This window comes from Canis aureus, chromosome 20, assembly GCF_053574225.1.
Source record: "Canis aureus isolate CA01 chromosome 20, VMU_Caureus_v.1.0, whole genome shotgun sequence".
NCBI classification, from domain to species: domain Eukaryota; kingdom Metazoa; phylum Chordata; class Mammalia; order Carnivora; family Canidae; genus Canis; species Canis aureus.
This window is the reverse complement of record NC_135630.1, coordinates 32,308,756-32,321,892: the sequence shown is the minus strand read 5'-3', so window position 1 is coordinate 32,321,892 and position 13,137 is coordinate 32,308,756. Positions and strand designations below refer to the sequence as shown.

At 38.0% G+C, this 13,137-nt stretch overlaps 1 protein-coding gene across 2 annotated transcripts in view; it reads left to right on the top strand.

Moving 5' to 3' along the window:
- CNTNAP5 (contactin associated protein family member 5) overlaps positions 1-13,137 on the top strand; it is a 796,713-nt gene that overhangs the window by 690,572 nt on the left and 93,004 nt on the right. For both annotated transcript variants that reach the window (XM_077861335.1, XM_077861336.1), the window contains exons 18-19: positions 1,569-1,808; positions 9,375-9,596. In XM_077861335.1, coding sequence (XP_077717461.1) covers positions 1,569-1,808; positions 9,375-9,596 — 462 coding nt within the window. The remainder of the gene's footprint in view (positions 1-1,568; positions 1,809-9,374; positions 9,597-13,137) is intronic.

Below are 13,137 nucleotides of genomic sequence, written 5' to 3'. Positions count from 1 at the left end.
AAAGGGAACCCTCTTACACTGTTGGTGGGAATGTGAACTGGTGCAGCCACTGTGGAAAACTGTGTGGAGGTTCCTCAAACAGTTAAAAATAGACCTGCCCTACGACCCAGCAATTGCACTGTTGGGGATTTACCCCAAAGATACAAATGCAATGAAACGCTGGGACACCTGCACCCCGATGTTTCTAGCAGCAATGGCCACGATAGCCAAACTGTGGAAGGAGCCTCGGTGTCCAACGAAAGATGAATGGATAAAGAAGATGTGGTTTATGTATACAATGGAATATTACTCAGCTATTAGAAATGACAAATACCCACCATTTGCTTCAACGTGGATGGAACTGGAGGGTATTATGCTGAGTGAAGTAAGTCAGTCGGAGAAGGACAAACATTATATGTTCTCATTCATTTGGGGAATATAAATAATAGTGAAAGGGAAAATAAGGGAAGGGAGAAGAAATGTGTGGGAAATATCAGAAAGGGAGACAGAACATAAAGACTGCTAACTCTGGGAAACGAACTAGGGGTGGTAGAAGGGGAGGAGGGCGGGGGGTGGGAGTGAATGGGTGACGGGCACTGGGTGTTATTCTGTATGTTAGTAAATTGAACACCAATAAAAAAAAAAAAAAAAAAACAAAAGATGAAAAAAAAAAAAAAAAACACACTAAACAGACATATTTTATAGATTTAGTAGATAAAACTGAGGTGAACAGTGGTCAACATGGCTAATCATCTAATGACATGGAGTATGACTCCGTATCTATCTGTCCTAAAGCCTAATGCAAGCACTGCATGAGCAACATAAAGCTTATTGCAGTTTTCTAAGTTGATGTGCTTGATAGCTTGCTTCTAACTCTGTCAGAAGGGACAATCTGCTCGAGCATTCTACTTCAGACAGAAGTCCACTATAGACTATGTCATGACACATTTTATTTCATTTACAAGGAACATAGTGATCTGAAATTTCTGTCTGAAACATGTAAAGTATAGGATTCCACATGAAATATAATCTTTCCTTGTTTCTTTCCTCCCCCTTCCTTCCTTTTTTCCTCCCTTCTTCCCTCCCTCCTTCTCTCTTTCTTTTTCTTTTTTCTTCCTTTCTTTCCCTTCTTTCTTTCTTCTTAAAGATTTATTTATTTATCTGAGAGAAAGAGAGAGAGAGAGAGAGAAGGGGGAGGAGCAGAGGGAGAGAATTCTCAAGCAGACTTCCCGCTGAGCATGGAGTCTGACATGGGGCTTAATCCCATGACCCTATGATCATAACTTGAACAGAAACCAAGAGTCAAATGCTCAACCAACTGAGACATCCAGGCACACCATTTTTTTTTTTGTTTTGCTTTGTTTCGATTTTTGGAGTTAGGGGTGAGGAGATTCCCAACATGGAAAGAAGTGCATTTTGCTCATGCTATTTGAATTCCTAATTCTCATTGGAACCTGTAATGGAAAAGTACAACACAGTATGACAACAGAACAATGCTTAACTGTTACAAGTGTCAATATTAAACCTAGAAGAATTGAACTGTATGACATCTTACTTTTTTTTTGTTCCTTTTATTTCTCATTTCTTAGGGGGAACGTCATCAAGGCAGAAAGGCTTCCTAGGATGCATACGCTCCTTACACTTGAATGGGCAGAAACTGGACCTGGAAGAGAGGGCAAAGGTGACTTCTGGAGTCCGGCCAGGATGCCCGGGCCATTGCAGCACTTATGGTAGCATTTGTCACAATGGGGGCAAATGTGTGGAGAAGTACAGTGGATACTTCTGTGATTGCACCAATTCACCATATGAAGGGCCCTTTTGCAAAAAAGGTACAGTTGGCACCTCTGCTTTTCTCCTGTGCTGTATTGCAGTACCTACAAGCCATGGCCAAGTCATGCTCTTAGTCCTCAAGTGATCATTCATCTTTGTCAGTTTTGCTCTGTTTAAAGACTCTGTGTAGCCCCTCAAAATAATTACATATATCCATTTTCACTGTGTGCAGACATTGGCAGTGCAACTAATCTGGGTTGATAGTAATAGTGCAACACCATCTTCTTGCTGAACACTGGGAAAGGTGGACTTCATTTCTATTGTATGAACCCTATAGTTTGTTTTGTTTGTTTGTTTTGTTTTTGGTTTTAATGAGCCCTGTTGTGAGGGGCACACTAATCATTCCAGTTCCAATTCCTTAGCCCACACGTATAATCAGAATTGTAGAATCTACCCCTAGAAGAGCCTTAGGGATCCTTGAGTCACTTTAAAGTATTTTTACAATAGGGAACTTATATGTAAATTAGTAGGAACAATATCACACATTTAATAAAATCTCCCTATTCTGCAGGTGATGTGAGTGGGGCCTGAAGCTTTAAAAGCCCTGCCTGAAGTTTCACATTTAGTTCATTAGAGTGCTGGGAATGGAACACAGGGATCAAAATCCCTGTCTCAGTCTTTCTACATCCTTTCCTAATCTTATGAATTCATTGCATGGACAAAACTAACAATTAGAGATATGTATCTTGAACTAGTAGTGATGGTCATGGTGTAAATTCTCTAGAAAATTCAAGATAACTCTACAAACTATAAAATTGCATTATTCAGTATAAACAGTATTTTTTTCAAATACAAGGGCAAAAGATTAGGTCTTCCATCTTTGCAGGATTTAAAGTTTATTTTATCCATGGGGGAAAATGTTTGTTAAGCAAATAATGTAAACAGTATTTTGAAAGCAGCATTTAAACTATTAAAATAAAATGTTTTAATTACTTTGAAACACCATTTACATACAAACAATGATGGCAATTATACATAATTCTTGTTAATTCATTAAAATGTATTTCCCAAACACCTCTACCAAACAATGCTTTATTTAGTCCAATTTACTGTTGGAAGTTAAAAACAATAGACAAAAGAAGAGCACCCAGTGTTCTCATTGAAGGACTCTGTAATTTGAGCTCTTCATCATTTACTGACCTTCTCTGCAGTTATGTTGAATTACTTGCTTGTTATTGTTGAGAAGCATTGTACTTCTTGGGAGAAAATTAATGGTACAAATTTTAGGGCCAACAGCATGTTGGGACCTGCATGGAGCTTGACATAAAGTGGCCCCATCACAGTATGTGTTCAACGTGAGCTAAGACAAGCAAAGCACCACTGGATTTTCATACTGAGGAAGGTATCTGAATAAATGCCCCTAAAAAAATGTAAATGCCACCGTTAGTTTGGTCCCACATGGCCAGAAGAAGTAAACACAGAATAAACACTACCAGGCCTGCTTACAAAGGTATACTAGCATTATTTTACAGGCTCTATACCCAAGTTCTGTTTGGGAAAACGAAGCAAAACAAAAGCAAACAAACAAAAAAACAGTAAGAGTCTACATTTCTCCAGGGACATTGTTCAACCATCTCATAGATCATATTGTTCTAAATTTAGCCTAATTTTTCATTGGGTTTTATTTTTTCCCTGAAACAACTCCAATTACCTTCTGTCCATACCACCATATCTTTTGGCTGCATATGTTAAAGCAGCCTCTGTGCTCTCTCCCCACTTTTTACTTTGATCTATAACAAAAATAGACAAATATGTGCTTAGCCTTTTCAGCTTGCTTCATTTTGCACAGTTCCAAACTTTCTCCCCTTTCTCATAAACCTAAGGAAATGATTCCCTGTATGTTCAGTAGCTGCAGATATGTAGGATGAACCTTTTAACCAAGTCCTCTAGCCATACGAGTTGCCGGGGGGAAATGTCGCTTGGAATGGAAAAAAGAGCCATTAGCTAGGAGGTAGTACTGAACAAGGGTGCTGTCTATTGGGATATCTTCTATGTTAACTTACCAGGGCATGTAAATTTTAGGGGGTGCAAATACTGGAAATAAATGAGGTGGAATTGCCAATACCTGAGGCAGAACCATGATCCATTGACCTATTTTTTGTTTCTGATCATAGTACAAAGTAATAATAATCATGCAATTAGCAGTGATTATTGACTACAACATACATTCCTCATAATGAACCTAATGGGGAAGATACCAACATATTGAGAACATTGAAGTTCACAGAAGTTTAATAACTTGCTAATAAATGTCAGGGCTGGAGACACATCCAGCATCTTTGTGGTTTCTTTATTCTCTTTAAAACTCAAATTTCATTCTGTAGAGGAATATGGCCATAGGATTCAAATGTTGTTGTTTTTTTTCCTTTTACTGAGGTGTAATTTTCGTACATTAAAATCCATCCTTTTAAATTGTATAATGCAATGATTTTTAGCATAGTCACAAAGTTGCACAACCAAACTATTATCTAATTTCAGACTACTTTTCATCACTCCAAGAAGGAATCCTATACTCATTAGTAGCTCCCTCTCCTTCACCTCTCTTCTCTGTCCCTGGAAACAACTGATTTATTTTCTGTCACTAAGGATTTACTTATTCTGGTTATTTCATATAAATGGAATCATACACTATGTGGCTTTTTTATGTCTAGTTTCTTTCACTTAGCATAATGTTTCCAAGGTTCATTCATGTTGTAGCATTTTTCTTTTGTTGTTCCTTTTTTTTTTTATTTTCAGAGTATTTTATTCCATTATGTGGCTACAACACATTTTGTTGACCTGTTCTTTATTTAGTTGATGGACATCAGGATGTTTCCATTTCTTTGGTTAATATAAATAATGTTGCTCTTAACATTCAGATACATGTTTTTGTGTGGATTTATGATTTCTGTTTTCTTGAGTGTATACCTAGAAGCAGGATTACTTCGTCATATGGTAACTATATGTTTAACTTTTTGAGGATACTGGCACAGTGTTTTCAAAGTGGCTGCTCCATTTTACTTTCTTACCAGCAAAGTATAAGGATTCCACTTTATCCAAATCCTCACCAACATTTGCTATTATCCTCCTTTTGATAAAAGACATATTATTGTGAATGTGTAAAATAGTACCTCATTGCGGTTTTGACTTGTCTTTCCCTAATGACTAAAAACAATGGAAATCTTTTCATGTTCTTATTGGCTGTTTGTATACCTTCTGTGATGAAATTTTTTTTTCAAAGTCTTGCCCATTTTTTGAGAGTTATTTTTCTTTTTATTGTTTAGTTGTAGGGATTTGCATATTCTGAATACGATTTGCACATTAGATATATACTTTGCAAATATTTTCTCTCCTTTTCATATCCTTGATAGTATCTTGGGAAGCAAAAAGTTTTTAATTCTCCTAACATCCAGTTCTTACTGTTTTCTTTTTGTTGCTTGTGCTTTTGGCTTTAGGGCTAACAAATTATTGCCTCACTGAAGGTCCTGAAGATTTATGTCCATGGTTTCTTCTAAGAGTTCTATAGTTTTAGCTTTTACATTTCGTCTTTTATCCAGTTTGAGTTCATTTTTGTAGATGGTATGAGGTAAGGGTTCAGCTTCATTCTTTTGCCTGTGGATATCCAGGTAGTCTGACACCATTTTTTAAAGTATATTCTACTTTAGCCCCCTTCCACCGCCACCATTATAGGAAGAATCTAGGTATGACAGTCTTAGTGGTATCATTTTTTTTTCTAATTAAAAAGTTAGACAATGTATTTGGAACTCTACTTGGAAATATATATATAGGAATTTAGGAAAAAAATCTAATTACTCAAAGACAAACATTAAAAAGAAAATCTGATTTCCTTCTCTTTTCTTTGCATTTAATCTAGTGGCAATGATTCTGTATTCATATCTACATTTTATATCTTAAATTTTATTTACTTCATTTAATAGACATTTCTATATAATTCATCAGTTTTAATGATCTCAATGTATTTCATGCCGTGGGGTTGCCTCTGCTTACTTAGTCCCCAGAACAGTTTAGCTTAACAATAGTGGCACAATTCTGTACTTGATCTGCCTAAATTCAGAACCTGGCTCATCTACAATCTATATTGTGTGATGCCATTTGTGTAACTCACCTCCCAATCTCTGATTTTATCACCTATAAAATAAGAAAATTTAAAAACTCTTCACAGAGGGTTGTGATGAACATTTAATGATCATTTCACAAAGCACTCAGGATAATGCCTAGCAAATAAAGTCTCACTAAGTGCTAGCTCTTATTATTGTTTTGGAATTTTAGATTACCCCAACTTTTGCACATAAATAATGCTGTGATAAATGCATACATTAATTAGTTTCTTGGTAATGGAATTTCAGAGAAAAAATATTATCTATATTTAGGTACACTTAGCCAGTTGCCAAAAACCTGTTGAAAAATTCTTTCATATTGACCTCCCTGCCAATGCATTTCACTTTTTTTTTTACTTTTCATTACCAAAAAACTTAATTCTCTGTAATAATAGGGAGAGTTTCAGAACCCTCATTCGCCCATGAATGAGCTTCAAAAATGATCAATTCATGACCATTTTGATTTCATCTATACACTCATATAGTCTTCTCTTCCTTTATTATTTTGAAGCAAACTTCAAATATTACATCATTTCATCTATAAATATTACAACATGTTTTGCTAAAAGATAAAAGCTTATTAAAAACACAGATCCACAGGATCATTATTGTAAGAAAAATGAGTAATGTCTAGTATTATGAAATATCCACTCAGCATTCAAATTGCCAACTGTTTCATTTATTTTTAGTTTGATGTCTTGCTAAATTAATTCTAGTTTGACTGCTTTCTAAGTAATCACTAGCCTCCTCACTACCTTTATGCTTATTCTAATTCTAAATTCTATCATTATTATTAAGACCAGCTGTTATCTATTGAGTTCCTACTATGTGTCATGCTTCTACATGATGTTTTCAGTCCTTCTTCCCACTGCAAGAATGAATCCATCCCTACTTGTATCTGAGGTTATGAGCTGAGATTGAGTGGGATCCTGTGAGAGTGTTAGAGAAGGAATACAGTCAGGTGCCAGTTCCCATCTGTCAGACTTCACAGCTGGCTCAGATACATGCTCTTTTCAGTGCCACACTGTTGCCTAGCTGTTTCCCTTAGTTCATTGCACACTTTGCTCCTGGTCAGTGTTGGTCAAGCTACTGTGGCCACAGAGACCTCCAGCTCCAGGAATCATTGGCTCTGTCACACACATCACACTCTAGGCTTTCTTCCATTGTATTTTGTTTTGTTTTGTTTTTTTTGTTTGTTTTGTTTTGTTTGATAAGTATCCTTTCTTGTCAGAAGCCAATCAGCATAATTATTTCTACTGGGTTGGTGCTCAGTAGATATTGCTAATATTGGTTCTGTGGCCTTGGAGTAACATGATGGTCATTGATGATCACATCCAATTTAAGAGTTTTCTTCTAATGAGCCCAGTAATTTTGTGTGTTCAGACAAATCACTCAGAGAGCTTAAATATGGTCAGGGAACTTAAACTCTTAGATTATAAAATGTAAGAAACTTAGAGAATAATAGAATCCAGGTGTTTTGCTGAAGGAAGCTTTATGTTGAAATTGACAGTATCTAAACATTAGACATCAAAATAATTAAACATTAAGAAAAATTAGAACTGGGACTAAGGGAGAAAGGAAGATAGAAACTTGGTAGGACATTTCTAGTTTAAAAGTGGTTCACATTTTAATTTCCTGTCCTAAGTATTAAGAAAAAATGTAATATATGTGCCCATATCGAATATGCTATTCATAACAGAATGCTCTGAATTATAGTTACATTTGAATACACTCACAACATCAAATAAAAGCCATTATTCAGTTAAGTAAGGAGATAGTAGCTCAAAATACAGGCCAAATGTCCCTGAGGAAATTTACTCAAGGAAAGTGCTTGAATCAAGCTGATGATTAACCGGAATCCTCACTGTCACAAGTCTCTGCTGCATATCTTTGTAATCAGGCGTACTGATGTCGTAACTCGAATGATAAATGCAGAACATATCCTCGGAACCTTTAGTCAAAATGAACTGGTATTCCCAATCTGCTAAGCAATATGCATAAATATGCAACTTTATTTTTTTGGCATTCTTACAGGCTGTTATAGAATTTTCACAAAGGCAGAACAAATTTGCAATAGAATTAGTAAGAGAAATCCAGATTTGATTATGTTCTAGGTGTCACCAACTCAATCAGGGAATTTCACGGGGAATTAGAAAAATTCCACATATCATTCAAGAAAAAGAGAAATCAATCATGCCTATATGGGTTCTTGTTTACTGTGCTATCTTTATGATAGGAGGTTGCCTCCAGAATCAAGTATGTTATTCTATGAAGGAAACTTTCCTCCATGACCTGGTACTATATTACCATATAGAGATAAAAGTGAAAGAGAACTTAAGAGCAACCTGGATTGAAAAAAAAAAAGAATATGTCAGTGTTTGGATGGATACTGTAAAGGAAATTGGGATGGTTTCAGGTTAAAGTCTCTTCTCATGTGGAGAGCCTGAAGGTTCCAACTGTAGTGTCTATCTCTTGTAAGTACTATACACATATTATCTCATTTATCCCCCAGAAATGCTGTTGAAGTGGGTGTGATATTTCCCATTCACCAGGTGACAAAACAGTCTCCACAGGGGTTCACTAGCTGGCTTGGTACCACACAGCCAGGATGGTATCGAGGTTTCAGATCCAAAACCGAAGCCATACTTCCACCAGACTAAAACAATAATCTGATGTTTTAATGAGTGCATGATACAGGGAAGGTGGGTGATTTGCACATTCCTGCTAATTGAATGTCATCGGTTTGTAGATGCTGCCTTTCTCCACAGTGGTGACAAAACTCCATCCAACATGTTATGCTACAGGAATTGACTCCCATAGGAAGGCCTGTTTGCTTAAGTCTTTGCTGTCTTTGGAATTGGTATTTACCAATTCTTAGACATCCACACACACACACACATATAAGAGTCTGGGGGTTAGCTACTCATGCCTTTTCTATTAGTTCCACAGATTCTCTGTCTTGTTTCTGGGGAATTACTGCTGCCTCCCCCAGTGTCCTATTTTCAGTAACTTAGAACTCACTCACAATCTTCCTAGCACACCAGAAAAGCACAAGCTGGAACCGTTAGAATCTCAGTTTTGAAACTAAGAAAGTCTCAGTAAAATTGATCTCTACTATGCTGGAGGCAGGGACAGTTTATCTTTGCTTCTTGAGAAATCAGCCTGGCACATGGTGGTTATCCCACAGATGTATGTTAAATTTGAACTAAACTTCAGAATTCAAATCTCAGCTCTCTTTTCTTAGCTATGCAACCTTGTTCAAGGTGCTTAACCTCTGCAAGCCTCATGTTTCTCATTTTTAAATGAGAGTAATGACTTCTGACACCTCAAACTTATTGTAGAAAGCATATAATTCAGGTGAAAACCCTTACATGGTACTTGATGCATAGCAAACAATAAACAGTTATTGCTGTCCTTAATAATTGACTAAATGTTGCAATGTGTGCATTCCTCTCTTCTATTTTTCAGAGGTTTCTGCTGTTTTTGAGGCTGGCACTTCAGTTACTTATATGTTTCAGGAACCCTACCCAGTGACCAAAAATATAAGCCTCTCATCCTCAGCGATTTATGCAGATGCGGCTCCATCCAAGGAAAATATTGCATTTAGCTTTGTGACAGCCCAGGCACCCAGCCTCTTGCTCTACATCAATTCTTCTCAGGATTACCTGGCTGTCCTGCTCTGCAAGAATGGTGAGTACTGACAAGCATGAAGCCTGATGGAGTGTCACAGTGGGCTAGAGGGACAGTGCATGCCCTCCAGAACCCTGCATAATTTCTACCTAAATTTGGTCCCACCTGGGCAGCTTAATTCCAGACCTCCAGCCAAAGTCTTGATTGTACTTTACCTTTATGACTTGCAATTGGTATTCAGGGCCAGTGTCAATTCATTGCTGAAGTCTCAAATGCATTGACTTTAATTTGCCTCAACTGTGTAGCAGTAATTTTTTATTATTTATTCTGTGCTGGAATCCATTAAGTGTAGAGGAGACAATCATAAGCATATCTGAATTTCAGAAGGACACTCGTCACATATATCGTGTCATCTTTGCTGCAGTCTCCTTTACTGAGGGCTGTTAAAACAACTAGCATAAATGCAGGCTGTATTAATAGAAGTTGATTGCCTAGGTCTTGGAAAGAAATGGTATATGTGAATCATAACCTGGTGCAATGTGGGGCATGGTGCTGAGAACCAGACTTTGAAGACAACGTGCACAAAATGGAATATGCAAAGGTTAGATGGGTACAGAGCCTGGAACCCACTTCATGCAAGGGATGTTGAAGGACACCAGTTCTGACAGCTGTAAGGAGAAATGAGATTTTCTTCCCTCACTGTGTAATTCTACCTCACAATGAGGAGGGTTGTTGATATAGTCATGGTCAAGGGCATTGTGAGATCAAAATCCTAGGGGATGGAACAACAGAACAAAGAGGGCAAAGACATGGACATCCCTATAGTCTGGTCTCAAATAACACGTTCCCATGATCAAGAGCATGTTCTTCCTCCTTCTGTAATTTGCTGATATAATGAGAGTAGCCCAGGTTTTAGAACCATCCCCTGGGATGGACCATGGTGGGGCAGAGGCTTAAATTTTGCAGCACACCCTTTGCCTTCTCTAGACCTTAGGACAGAGAAGAGACTCCACAGAGACTCCAGCTATTTCTCTTGCTCTTCTTTTTTTTATGCGGGGTTGGGGTGGGGGTGGGTATTATTCTTTTTTGCTTCATCTTGCTTTCTGACTAGGGCACTGAAAATAAAGACTGATGTGTGGACCTAATGCAAGGATCAAAACTGGTGGGCATAGGAGTTGAATCATGCCTGAAGTACATTAATAATAACAGTGGCTCACTAACAATAACAGGACTCATTCATTCTAAGAGCAAATGTAAGGGAAGGAATAAAGAGGGAGAGAGGACCTGGGGTACTGACTGACCACTCCAAGACTATCTGATCTTGAAGAGCCTGTAAGACAAAAAAGAACCATTATGGGTTATTAGACCTCTTATTTATCAGCAGACCTTTGTATGATTAGAACCATTATATTAACTTGTCACATCTTAAACTTTGCCCCCATAATGTCTCTGTGAGGTGGATAAGTCTGGCTGAGGATGCTGAGGCATAGATTAACTAATTAACATAGGCCAGCCAAATAATTCATGACACAGTTGGGGCCAGAAGCTAGATCTCCTGATAATCAGCTCCTCTGTTTTTCCTCTAAGCTAGACCATTCTGCTGTGACGTAGCTGGACTATAGTAAGATAGTTACAGAACACTGAGATGCATGATTTTCCCCAAACCTTCTTTTAGGTGTGATTCCATGGCACATCCGTACCTGCCAGGCTGTGCCTATTGATACAGACATTGCATAACAGGAATAACTATATCCAATTACATATACGTACTACTCCATATGCTCTCTCTCCCTCTCTCTCTCTCTCTCTACACACACACACACACACACACACACACACATGCACATTCTGGGCACTATTCTCTCTTTTTTTTAATAATAAATTTATTTTTTTATTGGTGTTCAATTTGCCAACATACAGAATAACACCCAGTGCTCATCCTGTCAAGTGCCCCCCTCAGTGCCTGCCACCCAGTCACCCCCCCCTCCCCCCCTTCCATCACCCCTAGTTCGTTTCCCAGAGTTAGGAGTCTTCCATGTTCTGTCTCCCTTTCTGATATTTCCTACCTATTTCTTCTCTCTTCCTCTCTATTCCCTTTCACTATTTTTTATATTCCCCAAATGAATGAGACCATACAAAGTTTGTCCTTCTCCGACTGACTTACTTCACTCAGCATAATACCCTCCAGTTCCATCCACGTCAAAGTAAATGGTGGGTATTTGTAATTTCTAATGGCTGAGTACTATTCCATTGTATACATAAATCTGGGCACTATTCTAATTAATGTGGACATCTCTTAATTCTCACAACAATCTTATGTGGTTGGTGGTATTAATCTCATAGCTCCAGAAACTAAGGCATGCAGACACCACATAACTTGCTTAAATTCTCACAGCAAGTAAGTGAAAGAGTTAGAATTCAAGCCTCCCTCCCTGACTTTGGTAGCATATTTTGTGTGTGTGTGTGTGTGTGTGTGTGTGTGTGTTTAAGATTTTATTTATTTATTCATGAGAGACACAGAAAGAGAGAGAGGCAGAGACAGGCAGAGGGAGAAGTAGGCTCCCTGCAAGGAGCCCATGCAGGACTCAATCTTCGATCCCGGGATCAGGACCTGAGCCAAAGGCCGACGCTAACCACTGCGAGCAATCCATGTGTCCCGCGTATTTTGTGTTCTTAAACCACAGCTCTAAATGAAGGGTGTTATTTATTTTCTGAAACACAGTGTGTTTTAAATAACTTGAATTTATTTAACTGGGAAGAAGTCTTGAATTTGACCTGATCGCCTATTTTCTTATACTCTAAAGCCTCACTTCCCTGAAAGTTCTACTTGACCCCATAGATATTTGCATTTTCTAAGCACTGGCTAAGTACAGGAAGCAAGGAGATATTTGTGCCATCTTTGTTTGCTTTTTTGTTTTAAGCTCAGGTCCCAGGGCGAGTGTGAAAGTTCAGGCTTCATATCTGACTCTGCATCAAGGAAGACAGGTGTCCAGGCAGTGGCTAGTCATGGAGTGCTGTGCCCTCCTTCCCCTCACTCTGCCTCACAGAACCTCCTACCCCAATGCTCTAAGGAACTCTTGTCACACTGGGCAGTGGTAGATGCATTCATGATTTAGGATCCTGGGCATTTCCTGCCATCTTATCCTATAGAGATGCAGTAGAGGTATGTATTCATTCATTCATTCATTCATTCCCTCACCAACTCACAGCACAGTATCAGGAACTGTGGAGAGCAAGAAAAATAAACAGGATACTATGCTGTCTAAATATGATAAGGAAAAAGACTCAAAAGAGAGACTTATGGTTTTTGATGGACAATCTAGATACATGAAGGAATCAGATTGTCCAGATTTCGCAAGCAATCTAACCAGAAGTTATATTTTTGAGAATGAATCTCCTAGGGATTCAGGGGTTAAAACAATAGGGCAAATGCCTTGAGCAAGAGTGGATTTCTTGTCATCAGAGGTCTTCAAAAAGTAATTAAATGACAATTTGTTGGAGAAACTATAATAAGAATTCTGGCAGTGGATGAGAGAGAAAAATAATCTCTGAGTTTCTTTCCAAGTCTAAGATTTTGTGATTCTCTATTCCCTTCTTATGT